The sequence below is a fragment of the Pelophylax lessonae genome, assembly GCF_965119305.1.
Source record: "Pelophylax lessonae genome assembly, chromosome: 4".
NCBI classification, from domain to species: Eukaryota; Metazoa; Chordata; class Amphibia; order Anura; family Ranidae; genus Pelophylax; species Pelophylax lessonae.
This window is the reverse complement of record NC_138771.1, coordinates 49,185,592-49,211,127: the sequence shown is the minus strand read 5'-3', so window position 1 is coordinate 49,211,127 and position 25,536 is coordinate 49,185,592. Positions and strand designations below refer to the sequence as shown.

The following is a 25,536-nucleotide window of genomic DNA, read 5'->3' as shown; positions in this document are numbered from 1 at the left end:
GAATGGAAGATCGGTCCTTGAGACAGATCGTTGCGCGGCGGAAGCCGCCATCGAGGTTCGACGTCCATCTGAACGACGGCCGCGTACCAGGACCGTCGAGGCCCGTCCGGGGCCACCAGAATGACTGACATCTGTTCCAACGCCAACCTGCGGAGGAACCTGGATAACAGTGGAATCGGAGAAAAGGCATACAGTAGCCAAAAGTAGTGCCAAGGCACCACCAACGGGTCCGCGGCATCTGCCTGAGGATCGTTAGCCCTGGCCACGAACCTTATCACCACTTTGTGGAGACGGGACGCGAACAAAATCGATGCCCAGGGTCCCCTACCGGGTGCACAGAAGGTGAACCACCTCCGGATGTAGGGACCATTCCCCTCGGTCCAAAGTCTGGCGACGTAGATAGTCTGCCTGCCAGAGTTCCACACCCAGAATGAGAACGGCCGAGAACGCAGGTCCCTGTGATCCGGCCCAGGACAGCATCTTGGCCACTTCCATGGCCGCCCTGGCACTCCACGTGCCCTCTTAGTGATTGATATAAGCCACAGCCATGGCATTGTCCATCTGTACCCGCACCCGACATCCCTGAAGCTGAGGTGACCACCGGAACAGACAAAGCTTGATTGCTCGGAGCTCCAAGAGGCTGATCGGTAGCGAAGTCTCCCCGGCCGACCACGTCCCCTGGGTGCAAAACGCAAAATCAGAACTCCTCCCCAGCCCGACAGGCTGGCATCCGTGGTGACAACAACCGTCCATAAATAGAGGTCTGAAGGACCGACCCTGTGTCAAGGACAGCTGCCAGTGCCACCACAGAAGATCCGACCTGGATGACTTAAGGAAATACTCCTTTCCAAGGACTGAGGTGTCCTGTCCCACCTGTCCAGGATCTCCGCTTGCAGAGACCTGGTGTGAAATTGAGCAAACGGAACTGCTTCGAAGGCTGAGACCAGCCGTCCCAGAACCCGCATGCAGGTCCGCAAAGAGGAGAGATCGTCATTCCTGAGAGCTCGCCGAAGCGAAACCAAAAAGCCACAAACTGGTAATGCTCCCCAGCCACCGCGAAGCGGAAGCAGCTCCGATGACCCTCGAAAATAGGGATGTGGAGATACGCATCCTGCAAGGCGATGGATGCAGTAATTCCCCAAGCCTCAAGGAGGCCATCACCGACCGGATGGATCCCATCCTGAACGTCCCCGCACAAAGCGGTTCGGGGACTACCAGTCCAGAATCGGACACACCGTGCCCTCTTTCCTGGGCACCGTGAAAACCGCGAAAACTTTTTCCGAAAAAGGAACGGGTACAATGACTCCGTGTGCAAGCAAACCCCCATAGGACCTCTGAGACGATCAGGGGACAGCTGAAGAATGGACAGGAGGAACCTGGAGGAACCTGGGGTGAGATCAACTTGATCTTGTGCTCTGAACCAACTGGTTTGTGAACCCATCTGTCCTGAATGCCGGACAACCAGGGTTCCTGAAAAGAAAGCAGATGTCTCCCCACCCAAACAACGGGGAGGGCTTCACTTTTAGGGAGAGGTGGACTGGGCCGCCGCACTAGACTGACTGGCGTTTGGCTTACCCGACCACGGCTCCTCGCGGCCACCGGGTAGGTGGAAGGGTTTACCCTTCTCCTGCGTCCCAAAGGCACGAAGGCAATTATGTTGAGTCTTGAAGGAGGGCCCCCTCCGCGTACGGGGGAGCTCTCCCTTGGTGACCTGGGGCAGACGAGTACTCTTACCTCCCGTGAGCCCCGTAATCAACTCATCTAGGAGTTAACCCAAAAAGACGACACCCCTCATAGGGGACCTCAGACACCGTCTTTTAGGACGCGTGGTCAACCGACCAGCACTTTAACTAGGTAATACGGTGGATCGCAATCCCCACCGCCGACAACCAGGCGACCAACTGAGCCACGTCCAAAGCCGCGTCGCCCAGGAAGCTCGCAGTGTGGAGGAGCTGATCCTGCTGCGAAGCCCCTTGCACCATGTCATGAGCGCCTGAAAGGCCAATACTGAGGCAAAACACAGGTTGCAACAGGGAACCCGCCACTAGATAAATGTGGCGGGCAAGCGCTTCCACATGCCTATCAGCCGGATCCCTGAGTACCGGGAATCCCCTACCGGCAGCAAGGTGGACTTATTCAGCCTAGACACAGTGTGATTCCCCCGCTTGGGGACACCGACCAACGTTCATCTACCGCCTCCGAAAAACAGAGCGGGTGGAAAAACGCTTAGGCACCACCAACATGCGCTAAATGCACCGCCACTGGCCCATCACAATCTCATGAATATCAACCGGGCAGGAAAAATGCCTGACCCGACAGTCTGGGGTCTGCGGAACCCGAGCAAAACGCACGGCTCACTTGACTGAGCTGGCTCCTCGGTAAGATAGAGAGTTTCTGTTATGACGCCCATAAGAGCATCCATCGTAGCGCGTTCCCGCGCTACCGAGGAGGAAGATTTCCCCCCTCCTCCTCTCCCTCAACGTGGAGGACAGGGACCCCTCAGGGGGACCATCGTCCATGGCAACCAATTTGGGCTCAGAGTCAGAGGACTGGGAGGGCACAGGCCATTTTTTATGGAGGAGCGTGCGTACATCAGCAGATTCACCAGGGACGCCAAAGTCACCAGAGCAGCAGATATGGGTGCCAGGGGAGAGGATTCAGGTGTACCCGAAGTCCCCACCAAGTCTGCGGGGGATTTATTATCACGGGAGACCATTTTTGCCTTAAAGAGTCTCCACAATGGGAACACATGCATTCTAATGAGATACATTGGAGGACAGATGGAGGACAGGTAACTGGAGGGAGCCCACCCCCCCTTTAAAAGCCCAGGGTCACACTAAACACCCAGCACATTGCACAATGGCAGCAAATGCAAAAATATTGGGCACCTGTCCTCCATCTATCTCATCAGAATGCATGTGCTCCCAATGTGGAGACTCTTTAAGGTAGAGTTAGGGTCTGCAGATATCAGGGTGCCTTGCCGTGGCCTGCAGCTTACGCATGTTTTTGCAAATGTGTGCAACTAAACCCCTGCTTTTAACGCATACCGTTAGACAGGTTAATTCGGTCGGTCGCTGGCTGGTTGGTAAGGAGTGAGTGGAAATCCCCTTGCTTTTTTGATCTGCTTTTACTTATAGCCTCTGAAATGCAACAAACAGCAAGGAAGTGCAGCAGGAGTCGCGGGCATTGAGGAATGATAGAAGACCAATATGGGATTTTTCAAATTAGAACAGAGCAGTTACCAAAATAAATAGATTGTACATAAAATCAATGTTTTCAATTACTTTTGGGTAAATTTGAGTGGCACTAGTATTTAGTTTCTCTAAATGTAAAGTGTTTGTAAACCTCTGACATGAAAAATGAACAAAGTATATCCTTCTATACTGATAAGGATAAAAGGTTAAAAGATAAGGGTGTAGCGCTAAATAAAACATAAAACAAATTGAAAGTCCACCTCCACTATAGTAATTCCAAAGGGTTTCACACGACAGGGCACATTTTGAAATACTATATAGAGGCCACCAGCGACACCCAACACCACAGCCTCTTATCATCCGACCAGGACCCTCATTACAAAGGTCTGGGCTAGCGGTGGATAAATCCCCAAAAGACCTTTGGACTGCAAGGGATCTCTCTCCTCCTCTGTCCTGCGATCTTCCCCAGGGCTAATAAATCATCCGACCGAGACCCTCATTACAAAGGTCTGGACTAGCAATGGATAAATCCCCAAAGGACCCTTGGACTGCCAGTGATCCCTCTTCTCCCTGTCCTGTGATCTTCCCCAAGGCTAATACATCAATCGCCTCCACTCCTCTCTGGACTCTTTTCTTCCTGTGTACTTGCCTCAATCCAAAACACTGTATGATTTCTATCTGCATATAAGTAGTGGTGCACTATTTACAATCACGTCAGCATTAGATTTCTTTGCTCTTCGTGAATCATAAAATTCTTTCCCTTTTTTTTCCCCCCCCCATGCACCGCAATCCTTTTGTTTACACTACAGTCTGGTAGTTTTATGCACTCATACTTAGTGGACATAATGTAGTTGCCTTTTATTACAGGTCTGTGTAATTATATTCTTTTTACGTGTATGTTTCTATAGCTTATATATTTATCTATTGTGTATACTATAATTTGTACCTACAGTACTATATACCAATTTATTTGTGGAGAGAGTGCTAATCTCTCTCAATACACTAGATGGCAGCATTATGAGCCTTAGTGCCGGTTCACACTGAGGTGACACGACTCCTTACTACTTCGGGGGCGACTTGTGCATTACCATGCACCACGACTTCGGAACGACTTGCAGGGACTTCACATAATGGAAGTCTATGCAAGTCGCTCCGAGGTCGCCCCAAAGTAGTACAGGACCCTTTTTCTAAGTCGGAGTGACTTGTGTCGCTCCTATTAGAACGGGTCCTGTAGCGGTCAATGGACCGCGAGAGAGCGCGACTTGTCAGGCTGACAAGTCGCGCTAGTGTGAACCAACTCTAAGTTATAGCAGCTTGACAAAAGGAGTGCGCACTGTGTGCATCTTCCTAGTGTGCATGCTACAGAACGCATCATGAGCACATCAGTGATGTCATCGTGATCAGCACTGTTCCAGCTTTCAGCCCTCGCGCTCGGCTCCATTCCATCTTAGCAGCATCCTGCTGGCCAGGACAGCCCCATGAGAGCTTGCATGAGTGGCAGGGATGGCTTTCAGCGTGGACTTATGTAGCGTCCATTACTGGATCACAGGTGCCTGTTTTTTATCTCCTCAATGGGAGTTGATTTATATTAAATGTGTTACAGTCTACACTGAGGTGCCTGTATCTCTTTTCATTTCTATCTATCTGCAGCCTATCCATAAATGAAAGCCCCCTGTGGGAATTTATAGGCGGAATTACACCAGGAGTCTTTTTCTAGGTGTTCTTGAAGTTTATTATTCCATTCAATATAGGAGGGGTGCGTTTTAAGAGATGGTATTTGCATATTAAAGTAGAACTATAGGCAACATTTTTGTTTCATTTTAGATAGAGCAAAGGAGGGTCATAATCCGTCAGATTGTGGAGATTTCCCTTCACTTTCTGTCCCATAACCAAACAGGAAGTGAGAGGAAATCCCTGCAAATTAAAAAGGGAATTCCTTGGGACCTCCAGCTCACCAGAACTAGGGTCTCCATTGGAAGATTTCCCTCTATTACTTTCCTGGAGATAACCAAAAATTTTGAGTTTACTTTTACTTTCAAAAATGGTAAATAGGACAGATTTTCTGCAGATAAAACAGGGTGCCTGGTCGTGACTCTGCAGCTTACACATGCGTTTGCAAATGCGTGTCAACTAAACCCCTGTTCCTTATGTATATTGAGACAGGTCTACTTGGTTGGTGGCAGACTGGAGGGTGAGTACATCAGACTGGGGGCTGGCTGGCTTCCATGCACCTCTTTTAATCCTTTTCAATTTGTTTTTTTCCGATACAGGGATGGAGACGCTGGGCATACCTGCCGGTGTCTGATTTAAAGTCCCACATAGCCCACATTTTCTAGATAGAGAGGGTGAACCTCCCTAATGGGGGCACAGACCGCCAAAAAAAAAAAAAAAAAAAATGTCAGGGGTTCTAATCCCTCTCCACTCTATCTAAACCCCCCCCCCCAAAAAGTTTTGCCTTTAGTTATACTTCAAATATCTCAATTCTCCTTATCGACATCCCCCATACATTTCCTATTTTCGGTTATAAAAAGAGACATTGTGGTCTGGAAGCATTGCTTCAGCTTAATTTTCCAAGCGATTTTGAATTCTGAGTCAATGTTCTCAAAAGATGGGAAGATTTACAGTCTTACGCTGAAAGGGTTAATACCATCCTTAACCACGTAAGGACCGCCCCATAGCAGATATACAGCTAAAGGGCGGCTCTCCTGTGCAGAATAACATACATATTCAGGATTCTGCACTTCTGCCCAGGGGGCGCATGCCGCCGATTGGCCACTTCTGCTTCATTGATATTTTGCTCCATAGTTATTCTGCTCCAAAACATAATAATAAAAAAAAAAAAAAAAAAAAAAAAAAAATATAATAATAATAATAATAATAATAATAATAATTCTGTGACCAATAAGGCACTTTTTCCCCCAAGGCATTTCCACCCACCAGGCCCAGTGCTTAAGACTTACAGTTGCTGCTGAAATCCCGGCTGCTTGGGCTGCTACTGAAGAGCTTTTTCTGGCATTTCTGAAGCCTTCCGTACCACACGATGTACGCACTAAAGACTTGTTGTCAAAGCTTGTGACTTGAACATGTGTGCTGCAACACAGAATAAGTATACATTACATGTAAGTACATGCATTTACCATGCAGACTGCAAATATTACAGCAGCAGAAGGGCATAACCCCAAAAAAATAATTATTTAAAGTGATTGTAAACACTTACATAAACCTAGCGAAGTGACTGACCTTGGAGGTTACACAGAGATCAACTACATAGGTTGATCCTGTTTATCTGCTGCCCTCTTTCCTCTAAATCAATTCAAAGTACAGAATTTACACAGCATTTCTCGGATCCAGAAGACAGGGGGCGGGTCTCTGATGTCACACACAGCAGAGCATTGAGCAGGGAGCTGAGTGTAATCTGAAACCTGAGTGCAGTGAATGGCCACAACCCTCTATACTGCGTCATAGGGAAATATATACAGCTGAGGCGGTTAATCATTTGCTATGTGCTGAAGGGCGGGGAAGAAGGGGGGGGGGGTACGATGACGACGACAGTCTTCCAGGATTAATTGGTGTCAAACTAAATTTCATTGCAGACCATAGAAGTATTAAGGTCGCCCTCAAAAGGCGGGTTTTATCTGTAAGACTATATACATTTATCCAGGGTTTTTTTTCTCAGAGAATAAGTTCAGGGGTGCGCTGCGTACACAGTGCAGAGTTCAGGGGTGCGCTGCGTACACAGTGCAGAGTTCAGGGGTGCGCTGCGTACACAGTGCAGAGTTCAGGGGTGCGCTGCGTACACAGTGCAGAGTTCAGGGGTGCGCTGCGTACACAGTGCAGAGTTCAGGGGTGCGCTGCGTAGTTGAGGACTGTGCTCAACCCCACGAAAAGATTTTTCTCACATCTCATCTATCCATGCCAGCTCTGGTACCCACTGGCAGTGTAGGTGACTCTGCCTCTCTCTCACTTGCAGGGAGATTATTGGGTGGCATCTGTGCACCCAGGCACAGATGGGGATCATAGTGCAGCTTACCATATGATGCCCCATCCCACACTGCACCTTCGTCTACATCTCACCTTGTCCCCACCAAGAGTGCAGGGCAGGGAAGGATCTGTGAGAGCTACCAAAAGGAAAGCTGCCCTGGTAAACACAGCAGGCTTCTGTGGTTACAAGTAACAATGGTGAGTGGGGGGCAGAGGGCAAGAACTGGAGGTGGCAGACCGGAGTTTCACCCCATTCTGATAGAAAAAAAAAAAAAGAAAAAGCCCTGGGTGTGAGAACCACATGAAATTGCTTTGAGGGCCAGATTTGGCCCACGGTCCTTGTGTTTGACACATGTGGTAAAGACTGTCAGAAATGACTGGTGCAGATAGCAGAGGAATGAGAGAGGAAACAGAAATCAATTTCCATGCCAGAGGTTTATAACCAATTTACTTCAGGAATTCAGCCACTTTCTAAAATGAAAGTGCTTCTGTGCCAAGACTGTTGGAGTGCCATGATGATCTATAAATCTCATGCAGTGATCTGTGCCCCGCCCCCTTATGTGCTTGAACTTACCAGATAGTGTGGACCCCTAAGCAGTAATGCATGTGGGTCTATCAGGCTTAGTCTTTGTAAGTGGGGAGGGTATTTGAAAACGCCCTGTGGGAGGGGCGAAACACAACAACGTAGATTCCAGTTCCTCAGCGGCGTCATGTCCGGCCAGCGGTGGAACGCAGGCGGGGATCAGGTGAACGGATTGATTGCCCTAAGACCTGCATAGATTATAGAGTGTTTGTGACTCAATGCGACTTTAACTATGGAACACTGCAAGTATATTATATATATATATATATATATATATATATATATATATATATATATATATATATACACACATATACACACACACACACACACACACACACACACAGTCTCACAAAAGTGAGTAAACCCCTCACATTTTTGTAAATATTTTATTCTATCTTTTCATGTTACAACACTGAAATTACACTTTGCTACAATATAAAGCAGTGAGTGTGCAGCTTGTATAACAGTGTAAATTTGCTGTCCACTCAAAATAACTCAACACACAGCCATTAATGTCTAAACTGCTGGCAACAAAAGTGAGTACTCCCCTAAGTGAAAATGTCCAAATTGGGCCGAATTAGTCATTTTCCCTCCCTGGTGTCATGTGACTCATCAGTGTTACAAGGTCTCAGGTGTGAATGGGGAGCAGGTGTGTTAAATTTGGTGTTATCGCTCTCACTCTCTCATACTGGTCACTGGACGTTTACCATGGGACCTCATGGCAAAGAACTCTGAGGATCTGAAAAAAAGAATTGTTGCTCTACATAAAGATGGTCTAGGCTATAAGAAGATTGCCAAGACCCCGAAACTGAGCTGCAGCACGGTGGCCAAGACCATACAGCAGTTTAACAGGTCAGGTTCCACTCAGAACAAGCCTCGGCATGGTCGACCAAGGAAGTTGAGTGCACGTGCTCAGCGTCATATCCAGAGGTTATCTTTGGGAAATAGATGTATGAGTGCTGCCAGCATTGCTGCAGAGGTTAAAGGGGTGGGGGGGTCAGACTGTCAGTGCTCAGACCATACGCCGCACACTGCATCAAATTGGTCTGCATGGCTGTTGTCCCAGAAGGAAGCCTTTTCTAAAGATGATGCACAAGAAAGCCCGCAAACAGTTTGCTGAAGACAAGCAGACTAAGGACATGGATTATTGGAACCATGTCCTGTGGTCTGATGAGACCAAGATAAACTTATTTGGTTCAGATGGTGTCAAGTGTGTGTGTGTGGCGGCAACCAGGTGAGGAGTACAAAAACAAGTGTGTCTTGCCTACAGTCAAGCATGGTGGTGGGAGTTTCATGGTCTGGGGCTGCATGAGTGCTGCTGTCATTGGGGAGCTACAGTTCATTGAGGGAACCATGAATGCCAACATGTACTCTGACATACTGAAGCAGAGCATGATCTCCTCCCTTCAGAAACTGGATCGCAGGGCAGTGTTCCAACATGATAACGACCCCAAACACCTTAAGAAGATGAGGGTAAAGGTGATGGATTGGCCTAGCGGGTCTACAGACATAAATCCTATTGAGCATCTGTGGGGCATCCTCAAAATGGAAGGTGGAGGGTGCAAGATCTCCAACATCAACCAGCTCTGTGAGGTCATCATGGAGTAGAAGAGGACTCCAGTGGCAACCTGTGAAGCTCTGGTGAACTCCATGCCCAAGAGGGTTAAGGCAGTGCTGGAAAATAATGGTGGCCACACAAAATATTGATACTTTGGGCCCAATTTGGACATTTTCACTTAGGGGTGTACTCACTTTTGTTGCCAGTGGTTTAGACATTAATGGCTGTGTGTTGAGTTATTTTGAGGGGACAGCAAACGTACACTGTAATACAAGCTGTACACTCACTACTTTACATTGTAGCAAAGTGTCATTTCTTCAGTGTTGTCATATGAAAAGATATAAGAAAATATTTACAAAAATGTGGGGGGTGTACTCACTTTTGTGATATACTAATAATGATTTATATTAGATATATGTATATATATTAGATATATATATATATATATATATATATATATATATATATATATATATATATATATATATATATATATATATATATATTAGAGATATATATATATATATATATATATATATATATATATTAGAGATATATATATATATATTAGAGATATATATACATATACACACACGTATATGAAAAACAAGAACGTATTACACTGTTTGGATTCTCTCTGCTCTATGTGCAAATGGTGATCTCTTAAGGATCCACAGGAAGTGACCTCTCCCCACTAATCCTAATAGACCCACATGCAGTTCTGCTAGATAGATCATCACGGCACTTCAACAGTCTTGGCACAGAAGCACTTTCTTGGAATAATTTGTTAAATTTGACGGACTTTCACTGGCTACTTGTTTGTTTTGCACATTGCACTTTTTTCACATTTAAGTATATATTTTATATCTGCACTATAAGTGGTACATTTTTAAGCTGTGGTTTATGGTTTAGTTTTTCATTGTGTGATGAACAGCAGCAACGGTAATTTTTTATAATTTAAAGACACAGATACACGTAGTGCGGGTTTGTTATAGAACACCTATACACACACATACAGTGTGTATATATAACTTTCTAAAATTAGCTGGCTTACATCTGACAGTTTACCTGAGTGCTGGGAGTACAGCTATCACTATACATTTGACATTTTAATAGGAGAGAAGCTGCTTTCTCATAGCCAAGCCCATGCCCGCCTCTCTGCTCTGCAGTCCATTCACAGAAGGCGCTGTATTTTGGGAATGGGTTCATATAATACTCTGTGATAGGGCAGGGGCGGCATGGAGGCTGCATGCCACTCTGCCAAAATGTCCAGCGTCCGACCGCCAAGAGTATAGCAATACCCATGCTCCTGGCGCTCAGTAAAATAATTTGTAAATCAAAGAGAAGTCCAGGAGGTGGCAAGAACCTCTTTGGACTTAATCACTAATAATACAGAACATTTTTAGAAAAGTGGCTGAATTCCTCGAGTTCAGTTTTAAGGAATCCACAACTTCACTAGGCATAGTAATGGCATAATGCACAGTGTCAGAGCTAAATAAGGAGGAATTATTACAATTTAATTATATTAAAAGAGAATTATTGGATACTAAAAAGAAAAACAACAGCACACATACTCTTCTATGTAGATGCAGCGTCATCAAGCAGATGCTGCAGCTGTCCCCTGCTGGCTCCATACCAAGAACTGAGCAATCAAAGACTGCTGACCTCTCAGTTCTTGGATCCAATCGGAGCATAGAGCGGAGCTCGTCAGTCACCGCTCTGTGCTCTGCCCCTCCAGTGCTCACTGGAGCACCGGGCTGTGCAGAGGGTGGAATCGGCTGGCTTAGGCTCTCAGCGGCGTGCTGAGAGGCTGAGCCTGCTGCTGGTCAGGAATCTGGGCAAATCTCGACATTATTGCTGGGATCCCTGAAGAGCCCAGACCAGCTCTGTGATGTCAGCCGACAGCGGACCTTAGCCCACTGTCAGCTGAATCTGGGTCACAGGAGAGCAGAACTAAGTGCACTCCTGTAACCCCCAGGAGAAGTAGGGCCAAAAAAGCTTTAAAATGTATGCCTAACACTTACAATAATCACAGAATGATTTTTCATATTTTCTTTATATATCCATGAGTGACTGGTTCTCTTTAACCGGTTGCCGACCGCCGCACGACTATATACTGCGGCGGTCAGCCCCGGCCAGGCAGAGTGATGTATGGATACGTCACTCGCCTGTCACTGACTTGCGAGCCAATTGCGGGCGGGCGCGCGCTTGCCGCGGCTCGTTCACAGACAAGTCAGTGCGTGTGACCGGCGGACTCGATGTCCGCCGGTCACACTACGATCGCTCCGGTGAAGGGAGAAAGGCGGAGCGGCTTATGTAAACAAGCCGCCCGTCATTCTCCCTGTGTAAAAATGAAGATCAGACGGTTCTACTATGTAGAACCTTTTTATCTTTGTTTTTACACCAATAGGAATGTCCCTGCACAGTTAGAAGCACGCCCCTAGGACACACTTAACCCCTCCCTCTCCAATAAAGTTAACCCCTTCCCTGCCAGTGTCATTTTTGCAGTAACAGTGCATATATATAGCACTGATTACTGCAGTAATGTCACTGGTACCCCCAAAAGTGTCAAAAATGTCAGTCAAGGGTCCGATCTGTCCGCCGCAATGTCGCAGTACAGAAAAAAAAAAAAAAAAAAAAAAAAAAAAAAAATCGCAGATCGCCGCCATTACACGTTAAAAAAAAAAAAGCACCAAAAATGACAAAAATCTTTCCCTTAGTTAGTAAACGCAATAACTTTTGTGCAAACCAATCAAAATACGCTTTTTGCGATTTTTTTTTACCAAACATATGTAGCATAAAACAAATTGATCGAAAATGTTAAAACATTTTGATTTTTACATTTTTTTTGGGGGAATTTCATATAAAAAAATATGTGAAAAATATTGTTATTTTTGCAAAATTGTCGCTCTTTTTTTGTTTATAGCGCATGATCAAAAAAAAAAAAAAATCGCACAGGTGTTCAAATACCACCAAAAGAAAGCTCTGTTTGTGGGAAAAAAAGGACGTCAAATTCGTTTAGGTACAGCGTTGCACGACCGCGCAATTGTCCGTTAAAGTCATGCAGTGGCGAATCGCAAAAAAAAACCCTGGTCGGAATGGGGGTAAAATCTTCCGGGGCTTAAGTGGTTAATGATTAGATCAATCCTCTACCAAACCAACATTTGCTGTAAGGACTGCACAAGGAGTAATTCTGAACTGCCATGAAGAAAAACAGGACTGGGACCTGATATTTTTCTTTCCCGAATCTCATTGTTTTGTTCTGCATTTCAATTAAACACTTTAGTTATTCCATCGGCAGCTCACACTGTGCGGCACGCAGGGAGGCCGCCCGTTCCCCGTTCCCCTCCAGCATGGCAGGCAGCATTACATAGCAGGACATGGCAAGACAAATGCATTACAGCTGCTCGCAATTCAAACAATATTGATTGCTATTCATTAGGTACCTTTCACTTAACTGGCGTGTGGCGAGCGGGCCCAGAAGGACGAACCCCGGCGCTCAGCTTGAGGCTGATGACTGAGATGGCAGCCATGTGTTTACTGAACGCTGCTGTCTCCCATCATTATGACAATGTGAGACTCTCATCCACTGCATCATATATGGTGACATAGGGTGGGTTCCTAACCTAGAACACGGTTTTCCAGATGCAGAAAGCCCGATGATCATTAACCCCTTGTCAACCAAGGTACGCTTATGAACATCCTGGTGGTTAAGGGGTTAAAGCAAGCTCATGGCTGCTGCAACCATGAGCTTAGTATTGATTATTTTCAGTCGACTTGGCTTTCATATAAGTGCTTTGAATGAATGGATCACTGAAATTGGGGTGGGTGGCGGGGGTGGATTCCCTTGCAGTTGGTACCCCTCCACACTACGCGGGTTAAATGCTCATTAAGTGTAGAGGTAGAGGAATGAGGTGTAATACTGATGGTATTCCTCATACTGGAACGCTTCTAGTTCTCTACTCTTCTCTGAAGCTTCATGTTGTCTGCAGACCCTTACAATCCTAACATACAAAGCAGGATTATTGGTTCTCCATTGTATGTGATGATGTCACAGGATAATCCTTAGAGAAAAGGCTTGGGGTGGGCTGGTAGAACAGAAAGGAAGAAGCCTGCCAGAGCAAAGAATAAAGGCAAGTAGTACTCCTTATTTCTAAACCACTAGACTGGGTGTAGTGCTAAAGTTATGGAAAACTTTACCATAATGCATTCTCTGCATTAGGGAAAAAAGTTTTTACCACTTGCTCCCCCCACCCACGACTTCCATATCCCCCTATAACCAGTGATGGCGAACCTTGGCACTCCAGATGTTTTAGAACTACATTTCCCATGATGCTCACCTACACTGCAGAGTGCATGAACATCATGGGAAATGTAGTTCCAAAACATCTGGGGTGCCAAGGTTCGCCATCACTGCCCTATATCATCCCTCGCTTTCACAGGACACAGGGGCAACTGTGGGAGCCATTAGCTCCTGCTGCTCTCAATGAAATGCTGAGAGCGGTGGCCGGGCCGAGCTGCACTGTGTGTTTATAGACACACACAGCCTGGCTCGGGAGCAAGCTCGCAAGAGTGCCCCCACAGCAGCTGGTTTGCTATGGAGGCACTCGGAGAAGAGGAGGAGCCTAGAGATCCGGTGGGGAACCCCAGCTGAGGAGGTATGAAGCTGCATTGTGCAATACCACTGCGCAGTGCAGGTAAATATAACATGCTTGTTATTTAAAAAAAAAAAAAAAATAATTAAAAATAAAATAATAATAAAAAAAAAAAAACACGAGCCTTTACAACCATTGTAAAGTGGGGTACACACTAAGAAAAATCGGGCAAACGATCGTCTGATTTTCCTCGTTTCACAGCAAATCTGAACCGATGAATGAAAACTCTCGTACGACAAAGGCTTTTTTTTGTTGTTTATTGTTTCTAAACATGTGCCGTGTTTCTTTTCTTATTTTTCTTGTACGAAAATCGTTAGTTTTTTCCCGTACGAGAAAAATTTTGTACGAAAATTCTGAAGCGGCGGTAGAAAGTTCTGTACACACTATACGAAAATCGTAAGAAAATTCTTTAGACGAAAATGTTCACCTGATTTTCTTATAGTGTGTATGAGACTTAACAAGCATTTAACTTTCAAAAGGCCCTAGTGCAAGGCATGCATTTTTTTTTTTATCTGGTGTCACATGGCTAGGTTCAGAACTTTGCACGTCAGGAAAGCGTGCAAAGTTGCGCCCTTTTCCGTCACACAGAGGGACGTGCTTTTCCTTTAGCAGACCTGCAGCGGTGACATTAATTGTTAAAGGCACCCCCACGAATCTGTAAGGACGTGTGTTTTCGCATGTGCAAAATGAAATTAACCTGTAGGTATGAACTAAGCCTTAAAGATATGGAACTTGAAAACTAAAAACTTTTCTGAGCCACGACATCTAGACATTTATTGTGAAGAAAAACATGCTTCAGCTTCTTGAAAACAGTCTTCTGCTGCAGATTTACCTTTAAAGGGATCGTAAAACACAAAAGTTTTATTTTTTTCAAATAAACAGGTTTATACTTGGAATTGCACAGAGCAGTCCTCCTCTTCTGCGTTTCCTGCCGGCACTCCTGACTCCTCCTCTTCTCAGTGTGCCACCATAGAAAGCCACTTCCTCTGGTGGCACACCTACCGGCTAGATCCCAAGCCGCACTGCCTGTGTTCCTCCCTGCCCCCCTTCACAGGATTTTACTGACTCATCAGCAAAGCCTTTGCGACCAGTTAGCTAGTTGAGAGAGCCACTGCAGACGAGCCCAGTGCTGGATCCAGTGAGGACTCAGGTAAGTATATGGGAGGGGGGGGGGTTGGGGGACTAGAGAATGGGAATGAGGGGGCAATACTTTTACCTAAACATTTCTTATGTTAACCTAATTAAGGTAAAACATGTTTAGGCCTTAGGACTACTTAAAGTGGAGTTCCACCCATTTTAGTAACTTTAGATCTATGTAATCCCCTTTAAAACTACTTTTATTAATGGAAAGTTTTGTTTTTTTTTTCCTAGTAAATACCTTAATTTCTTCTTTATTTATCCTCTCCTCACTTTGGGGTCCGGCCGCCGATTACATCATTCGGCGATTCGCAGGGGGTGCTGGGATGTATCTCATGGCGTGAAATCTCGCATTATTACACAGGAGTCCTAAGGTGTAGTGTTTGTATTGAGGCCGTGCTCAGCCCCGCCTCCGCCCCACCTCCTCTCAGTGAGCGAGGACTGAAAGCATTATATTCTCACTGAGCTCACTGAGAGGAGGCGGGGCGGAGGCGGGGCAGAGCACGGCCTCAATCCAATACATACAGTACAGCTCACTGAGAGGAGGCGAGGCTGAGGCGGGGCAGAGCACGGCCTCAATACAAACACTACACCTTAGGACTCCTGTGTAATAATGGGAGATTTCATGCCATGAGATACATCCCAGCATCCCCTGCGAATCGCTGAATGACGTAATCGCCGATCGGCGGCCGGACCCGGAAGTGAGGAGAGGATGAAAGAAGAAATTAAAGGTATTTACTAGCAAATAAAAAAAAATAAATAAAAAAAAAAAACTTTCCATTGGTAAATTTAGTTTTCCATTTTAAAAGTAGTTTTAAAGGGGATTACATTGATCTATGTAATCAAAGTTATTAAAAATGGAGGAACTCCACTATAAATTTATGCCAGTAATACTTACGCTTTAACTAAGAGATTGCAAACTGAAGGCTCATGTTTGTGTGGGGTTGGAAACTCCATAATCTGGAGTAATTACTGAATTAATTACATAGCAGTTAATAGATAGATTAATCATTAAGCCCTAACAGACAGGCTAACCTGTCATTAGGTAGCCCAGTAAGCCTAGTGTGTTTCACTATTGATAGCAATATGTACCAACAGTAATAAGAACAAGCAGAGCAGGGAAAAAAAAAAAAAAAACACACACACAAATCTTCGTAACTGCCTGCCTTGACACCTAAATCCAAAATGGTGCCCACAACCTCTCTCAGCAGCCAGCATAAGGTTACTGCAGGAGCAGAGAGTCCTCACAGCTTGCAGACACTGCATACCTTGCCACACCTCTCCCTGCTCAGCAACCTTTACAGGTCTTCCACACTTACCCACTCTATCGCCAACAGGCAGCTCAGAAGACCGTGACCAGGACCCCTGGCACTGTCCTACCTCTTTACACAAGGAGCAACACTTCCACCACACCTCCACAACATAGAGGCAAGGGATCTTCTCATCTCATTATCAGGTCCTGCTTCACCTACAACAGCACTTTCCATGTCAGATGAGCAAACACTGTGCGCCCCAATAAAAAAAGTGCTCAAAAAGAGCATCAAGTGTGATGTGAAGCTGATCATGTCAAAGATCCCATGCACAGGTTCACATCAATTCAGCTTTCAAGAAAATTAGGCCCTATGCTGCTGACAGCCTGGAATGGCTTAGGACATGTTTATTAACCACTTGCCATCTGCCAAATGGGAAAATGCATCAAGAATTGATGTTAAATACTGGGGTTATGGCTGCAGCTAGATGCGCTAGATTACCCTGGTGTCATTTTTTCCCTTCAGGTGCTGGTATTTCTAATAAAAGTGCTCCAAGGAGGTGGATGGTTTTTAGGCTTACCTAGCAGATCGGGAAGCCCAAAAACTGATTTAGCGGTGGTTAGACATAGAGATAAGCAAAGAAAAGATGCCCTACGCTTATCTCTATGAGCCCCTATAGCAAGCCGCTAAGTATAGTATGGAGTAAAGCTGCACGATTAATCGTAAAAAAAAAAAAAAGGAAATCGCTATCTCGATTAAACTCCCCCTCATAATCTTAACCTGGCATTTCCATGATTTATACAGTGCAGAGCCGTTCACTACTCACACACTGCTGTCCAAAAGCCTCTGGCAAATGTTTGTCAACATTTCTCAGCGTTTAGAGAGAACTTAGCGCCGGTTCACATTTGTGCGATTGCGGAGATCGCATGTAATTCGGAGCGCACTGCTCCTTCATTACATGCGATCTCATGTGCGGTGCAAATTTCAGCCATACACTTGTATGGCTGAATTCGTACCGCATCCGCAATAAACACGCACATGAGGCTTTTTTTCATCCGCAGCAGAATTGGACCACATAGTGGTTCACACTAGTGCGATCCGATTCTGTGCGAACTTTCAGATCGCACTGCGATATGCGATCGCAACTGGGGGTGTCGTTAACTTTTAATTGACACCCCCTGCGTATCGCATATGGCAATGTGAACTGCCAGAGGTGCGGATGCGATGCGGGATCACGCTGCATATTCCCATCGTTCCCGCATCGCACAAATGTGAACCGGCACTAAATGTGTTTTACAATGTGCCTAGCTTTCTTGCAGACGATGCAGGTCTTGTCAACAAGTAGGAACTCATATGAGGGGTTTGACCTCCTTTAGATCAACTGGTAATGGGAGGCAGTTTGATATTAAGGCTTTTATCTCTTGCAACTCCAAATATGTAGTGTATGCTCTGGAATTTCCATGTGGTCTCCTGTACATTGGCCGGACCAAGAGAACCCATTGGGCAAGAGAGTATCTGAACATACTGCCAACATTTGCAAGGGGTATAAAGATCATAGTGTCTCCTTACATGTTAAACGTAACCAGGATCCCTCTGGACTCAAATTTTGGGGCATTGATCAGATGTATCCAGATTGGCAAGGGTCTAATAGGGTACGACAATTATCTAAACTCGAGACCAAGAAGATATATCTGACCGATACTTTGAGCCCAAAGGGAATGAATATTGAACTGGATCTCAATTGTTTTATTAATGATTATTAACCTGCATTGGAGGGGTTTATAATGTTTATATAGTTTTGTTTTACACATTTTAATTTTATTTTTATTTGTGTATCACTCCAATCGAATACTTCAGTAGCTTTGTGCTATTCTAGGAGTGGTCATATTATTGATATTTTACCATTATTAGTATGTGTTAATATATGGTGGTTTGTCTTAATATTTCTGTGTTGAAATTATCATTTTGATATGATGTAAATAACATAACAATTCTAGATGATGAGTGGGAACCAGAGATGCGTTTTCTATTTCCTACATAGAACATTACTGTGACCGACAGATACATAGCCAACAGGCGGAAGGGGTTAACACTCCTGCCGTTGCGAGCTTAAATAGGAGAAGCCAGGCCATGTGACCATGCTCGCTGAAGACGGAAAGACGAAACGCGTCCGCAGCATGATCACGCGTTTCGTCTTTCCGCAGCATGAGTTGAGTGTGATGGCGGACTCTGAGGAACTCGGCAATCACTGGACTTTCAGGACGTCAGTAATTGTATTTTGTGTATACCTTGTAAGTGCATTTTAACCACTTTACAACCGGAGGATTTTGCTGTCTTCCGTCCAGGCCACTTTTTGCGATTCGGCGCTGTGCGACTTCAACTGACAATTGCGCGGTCGTGCGACGCCGTACCCAAACGAAATTTACGTCCTTTTTTTCCCACAAACAGAGCTTTCTTTTGGTGGTATTTGTTTACCTGTGCGATTTTTACTTTTTGCGCTATAAACAAAAAAAGAGCGTTTATTTTGAAAAAATAACAATATTTTTCACATTTTTTTATATGAAATTCCCCCCAAAAAAGATGTAAAAACCAATTTTTTTAAAAGTTTTTGGCCAATTTGTTTTATGCTACATATGTTTGGTAAAAAAAAATCGCAATAAGCGTATTTTGATTGGTTTGCGCAAAAGTTATTGCGTTTACTAACAAAGGGAAAGATTTCTGTCATTTTTGGTGTTTTTTTTTTAACGCGTAATGGCGGCGATCTGCGATTTTTTTTGCGGGACTGCGACATTGCGGCGGACAGACCGGACCCCTGACTGACATTTTTGACACTTTTGGGGGTACCAGTGACATTACTGCAGTAATCAGTGCTGTATATATGCACTGTTACTGTAAAAATGACACTGGCAGGGAAGGGGTTAATTTTATTGGAGAGGGAGGGGTTAATGTATGCCTGGTGCTTACTGACGTGTAGGGGGGGAGGTGACTGTGTGATTCATGGACAGATCGGATGTCCAGCTATGCTGAACAGTCCGATCTGTCACTCCCTGTCACTATGGAGATCCGCCCGCTGTGTTTACACACAGCGGGCGGATCTCCAGACTCGATCCCCGACGATCGGGTAAGAGCAGCGGCGATCGCCGCTGCTCCTCCCCTGGCCCGACTCCCGCTGTGAATGAAAACAGCGGGAGCGAGCCTCCGGCGGCGCGCAAGCGCCGCCCAGAAGGGGAGGAGTCCAGTCACGTTAATACTACGTGACTGGACGGGAACGAGCCACTCTGCCGCAGTAGTATTACTGTGAGCGGTACTAGAGTGGTTAATGGGCGAATGGGGGCAATAAAGGTTTAAATGATATTATGCCATGTACCTCATCTCTTTATTGCATGCACTGTGGTTATGGATGGATTGATGGATGAACTGCATATGTGGATGTAAAGTGGACTTATGACGCTGGATGATTCCTATACAATATTGTATCAAGGCGCATCTATGTCCATGATCTGGCGAGTTTTCTATTCAAAGGGGAGAGGATCACATGAGGTTTGGTGAAGGCATCGACAGGATTTAATCCACTATCAAGCCATTGATTTAACTTTCTGCCACCTATCACGTTTGGCCATACTCCAATTATTTCATCTATGGACTATGCATGAACTCTATCATTTGATGCATTTTGTTAATCTCTTCACCGCTGCCTGAGTTGTTCCTTAACCACTTGCCTACAGTGCACTTTCACCCCCTTCCTGCCCAGACCGATTTTCAGCTTTCAGCGCTCTCACACTTTGACTGAGAATTACTCAGTCATGCAACACTGTACCCATACAAAAAATGTGTCCTTTTTTTCACACAAATAGAGCTTTCTTTTGATGGTATTTGATCAATACTGGGTTTTTTATTTTTTTAAATTTTGGCCAAAATTTATACTGCTACTTATCTTTGGTAAAAATAACCCAAGTAAGTGTATATTATTTGGTCTTTGTGAAAGTTATAGAGTCCACAAGCTATGGTGCGAATCATTGAAAATTGATCACACTTGATCACACCTGATGTACTGAAGGCCTATCTCATTTCTTGAGACACTAAAAAGTCAGGAAAGTACAAATACCCCCCAAATGACCCCTTTTTGGAAAGTAGACATTCCAAGGTATTTAATAAGGGGCATGGTGAGTTTTTTGAAGTTGTAATTTTTTCCCACAATGCTTTGCAAAATGAAGATTTTTTTTTTTTTTTTACAAATTGCCGTATTAACAGGTTATTTCTCTCACACAGCACATGTATACTTGCAACTACACCCCAAAACACATTCTACTACTCCTCCTGAGTATGGAGATACCACATGTGTGAGACTTTTTCACAGCCTGGCCACATACAGAGGCCTAACATCCAAGTAGCCCCGTCCGGCATTCTAGGAGCACAAATTACACATATAATTTCCTGACAACCTATCGCACTTTTGAAGGCCCTGGAGCACCAGGACAATGGAAACCCCCATAAAATTACCCCATTTTGGAAAGCAAACAGCCCAACGTATAATTTTTGAGGCATAATGAGTCTTTTGAATATGTCATTTTTTTCCACAAGTTTTTGGAAAATGTGGAAAGAAAATGAAAACACATTTTTTTTTACACAAAGCTGTCCATTTATGCAATATTTCTAACACATAGCATGTACATAGCAAAAATTGCACCCCAAAATACATTCTGCTATTCCTCCTGAGTATGGTGATACCACATGTGTAACACTTTTTCACAGCCTGGCCACATACATAGGCCTAACATCCAAGTAGCGCTTTACACAAAGTTGTCCATTTATCCACTTTAAGACTGGGCCTATTTTTGACACTTGGTGTTTACAAGCTAAAATCATTTTTTTTTGCTAGAAAACTACTAAGAACCCCCAAACATTATATATTTTTTTTTTAGCAGAGACCCTAGAGAATAAAATGGAGATCGTTGCAATATTTTTTATCACACCATATTTGCGCAGCAGTCTTCCAAATGCGATTTTTTTGAAAAAAAATTCACTTTTTTGAACTAAAACATAAGAAAACAGTAAATTTAGCACAATTTTTTTCCATAATGTGAAAGATAATGTTACGCCGAGTAATTAGATACCCAACATGTCATGCTTTAAAATTGTGCATGCTCACAGAATGGCGCCAAACATTGGTACTTAAAAATCCCCATAGGCAACATTTAGAGGAGGTCTAGGGCTCAAATTATTGCTCTCGCTCTAACGATCGCGGCGATACCTCACATGTATGGTTTGAACACCGTTTACATATGTGGGCGGGACTTGCGTATGCGTTTGCTTCTGCGCGCGCGCGCTAACGGAGACAGGGCGCTTTAATTTTTTTTTTTTCCTATTTATTTTATTTATTATTTTTTATTTTTACACAGTTTAAAAAAAAAAAAAAATGTTTTGATCATTTTTATTCCTATTACAAGGAATGTAAACATCCCTTGTAATAGAAATAGGCATGACAGGTCCTCTTTATTGTGAGATCTGGGGTCAAAAAGACCTCACACCTCACAACTACACTAAAAAAGAAAAAAAAAAAAAAATTGTTGAAAGAGGAAAAAAAAAAAAAAAAAGCGGCCCTTTAAACCGGTTGCTAGGCAACGTCTTTTGATGTAGCTCCGGTCCTCCAAGACCATAGAGTTGAGTGAGGGCCATCTTGCCCTCACTCGACTTCCTGTCTCTGAGGATCCGGGACCGGATAGTTTTCCCCGCTGCCGGCGGGTCCGGTAAGCTGGGAAAACGTCTGGGACGCGGCAGGAGGGGGGGGGGCACCTCTTCCCCTGCACCGTAAGGGTAATTCCGCGGCGAATCCGCCACTGGGACCACCCTTATCTGAAAGCCGACCGCCCGCCGTTTCAAAAAATACCGGGGTTATGGGGGCTATCTGCTGCCATAACTCCAGTATTTAGCTTTTAATGGCCGACGCATATAGTCGTTAGGCGGTCAGTAAGTGATTGCATATATATGACAAACAGGTGACGATGACTGATGGGGTGACAGGTGACAATGACTGATGGGGTGACAGGTGACAATGACTGATGGGGTGACAGGTGACAATGACTGATGGGGTGACAGGTGACAATGACTGATGGGGTGACAGGTGACAATGACTGATGGGGTGACAGGTGACAATGACTGATGGGGTGACAGGTGACAATGACTGATGGGGTGACAGGTGACAATGACTGATGGGGTGACAGGTGACAATGACTGATGGGGTGACAGGTGACAATGACTGATGGGGTGACAGGTGACAATGACTGATGGGGTGACAGGTGACAATGACTGATGGGGTGACAGGTGACAATGACTGATGGGGTGACAGGTGACAATGACTGATGGGGTGACAGGTGACAATGACTGATGGGGTGACAGGTGACAATGACTGATGGGGTGACAGGTGACAATGACTGATGGGGTGACAGGTGACAATGACTGATGGGGTGACAGGTGACAATGACTGATGGGGTGACAGGTGACAATGACTGATGGGGTGACAGGTGACAATGACTGATGGGGTGACAGGTGACAATGACTGATGGGGTGACAGGTGACAATGACTGATGGGGTGACAGGTGACAATGACTGATGGGGTGACAGGTGACAATGACTGATGGGGTGACAGGTGACAATGACTGATGGGGTGACAGGTGACAATGACTGATGGGGTGACAGGTGACGATGATTGATGAGGTGACAGGCGACGATGATTGATGGGGTGACAGGTGACGATGATTGATGAGGTGACAGGCGACGATGATTGATGAGGTGACAAGTGACGATGATTGATGGGGTGACAGATGACAATCACTGACGGGGTGACATGTGACGATGATTGATGGGGTGACAAGTGACGATCACTGATGGGGTGTCAAGTGACGATGATTGATAGGGTGACAGATGACGGTGACTGATGGGGTGACAGGTGACGGTGATTGATGGGGTGACGGGCGATGGTCACTGATGGGTGACAGGTGACGGTGCACGGCGGTACTGATGGCAGTCTCTGGTGACCGGTGAACTTTAGGCTGCGTTCACATGTGAGCGTAGCGATCATGGGCAGAATCACTGCGATTCTGTCCGTGATCCAGAAATCATTGCAAATGGCGGGACGCCTGTGCGTTGCCCGTGATTTGCAATAGCACCCCAAACGCTGTGCGATGTTGCAGCGATTTCCGCCTGCCGAATCGAGGTAACATCACGCAAACAACGCATGACGCCCCAAAGAAACTCTTGTACCTTTTTTAGGCGTCACGCGATGTTTGCGCGATGTTACCGCGATTCGGCAGGCGGAAATGGCGGCAACATCGCACAGCGTTTGGGGGGGTGCTATTGCAAATCACGGGCAACGCACAGGCGTCCCGCAATTTGCAATGATTTCCGGATCGCGGGCAGAATCGCGGTTGTTCTGCCTGCGATCGCTACTCTCACATGTGAACGTAGCCTTATGGGTGTCAATTTCTGGGCACTGATGAGGTGACTGTTGGGTGACAGGTGACATTGGGGGGGGCTGAGGACTGTGTGGGGACCTTTATTTGTGTGCTTTTTACTTTTTACAGGTGTACAGAGCAGTAACTCAATGTTTCTAGCTCTTCTCCCCTCACACTGGAAGCTGTATGAGGAGAGAAGAGCTAGTAACAGTGAGTTACTGCTCTTTGTTTACATTTTGTGATCGGCTGTGAATGGATTCACAGCCGATCACATAGTAAACAGTCACTGTCAGTGACTGCTTACTACCGCCGGTGACAGCTGTGTTCCTACGGAACACAGTGCCACCGACATGACCGCGCTGCGCGCTCCCGATCGCGCATGCGCGGTCATCTCCCGGGCGCCTCCATTGTGATCGGCTGTGTCATTGGAACACAGCCGATCACGTGGGAAACAGCCATGCCTATTGGCTGTTTCCCCCCTGCCGGTGACCGGCTGTGTCCCGGGGACACGCCGACACCGGCAGTGCACGGCGGCGCGCCCGCTATCGCGCGCCTGCCGTGCATTTACTGGGTCACGTCATATGACGTCCGCCCAGGATAATATGACGGCGGGCGGGCGGTAAGTGGTTAATCCAGCATCGTGTTTCTATCTAGAATATATATATCTTTTTTTTAGCAAAGGCCCTAGAGAAAAAAAAAATGGTGGTCGTTGCAGTTTTTTGTGTCGCACTGTATTTGCGCAGCGGTCTTTCAAACGCAATTTGTTGTGAAAAAAAAACACGCTTCCATGAATTAAAAAAGTAAAACAGTAAAGTTAGCCAAATTTTTTTGTATAATATGAAAGATGAGGTTACGCCGAGATTCGTGTTCTTTATTCAAAGCAAATAAATTGCAATTCTTATTTTATCCAGAATCATGCAGCTCTAGTAAAGATGATACAGCTGAACTGCAAAAGCGAGCCGGTTAAAAAAAAAAAAATAATAACCAGGAACATTTCCAGACACAGATCTTCAAAATCTGGGATTGTGCCTAGAAGGCGAGGACTTTATAAATTTTCATTGGTATAAAGAAAGATGAAAAAGTGACATTGATCATTTTAAATATCTGGGTTTAGAGTCATTAAACCCAGATATGAAAAGCTCTTATTACATGCTATGCAATAAGTCCCCTACTTACAGACAAGTTTCATCCCGGGAGCTCATTGGTAAGATCAGTCCTTGCAGACGAAGCTGCAGATGCTGATCAGTGTGTTCTAGTGGGGGGGGGGGGGGGGGGGGTCCCCCTGTCAGAGCACAATAGCACAGCAGGGGAGATTGCGGCACCAACATTGGGATCTGTCAAACAAACTGTGCAAACATGTTTCCATCTTTAAAAATTGCAACTCGAAGGCTTGTATGTAGAAGACTTATGTTTAACAGAATGCATACCCACAAAGTAACTAAAGCATTAATTTTCAGTAGAGTGAAATATATCTGACTGATCCATCAGCAGTCCCTCCTATCTTCTCTGTGTCCCCACTGCAGTCAGAGTTTGTGTAGACCAGCTGTTGTACTCTATAGAGCATGCTCAACTTCAGCTCACTTCTAAGCTCTTTATTTCCTCCTTTGCGCAATCTGTGCAGCCCACAAACCTATAGAGTCACACATGTGGGCGTATACACAGTGGTGAATTACACTCCCCTCCCTCCTATTGCTTAACACTATGGGGGTGGGATGTAGTAGGCC

The 25,536-nt window shown here is 45.3% G+C and overlaps 1 protein-coding gene across 2 annotated transcripts in view; it reads right to left on the bottom strand.

Moving 5' to 3' along the window:
• The window catches only part of MRPS11 (mitochondrial ribosomal protein S11), an 85,430-nt gene that overhangs the window by 46,411 nt on the left and 13,483 nt on the right, over positions 1 to 25,536 (bottom strand). For both annotated transcript variants that reach the window (XM_082256815.1, XM_082256814.1), the window contains exon 4: positions 6,155 to 6,284. In XM_082256815.1, coding sequence (XP_082112941.1) covers positions 6,155 to 6,284 — 130 coding nt within the window. The remainder of the gene's footprint in view (positions 1 to 6,154; positions 6,285 to 25,536) is intronic.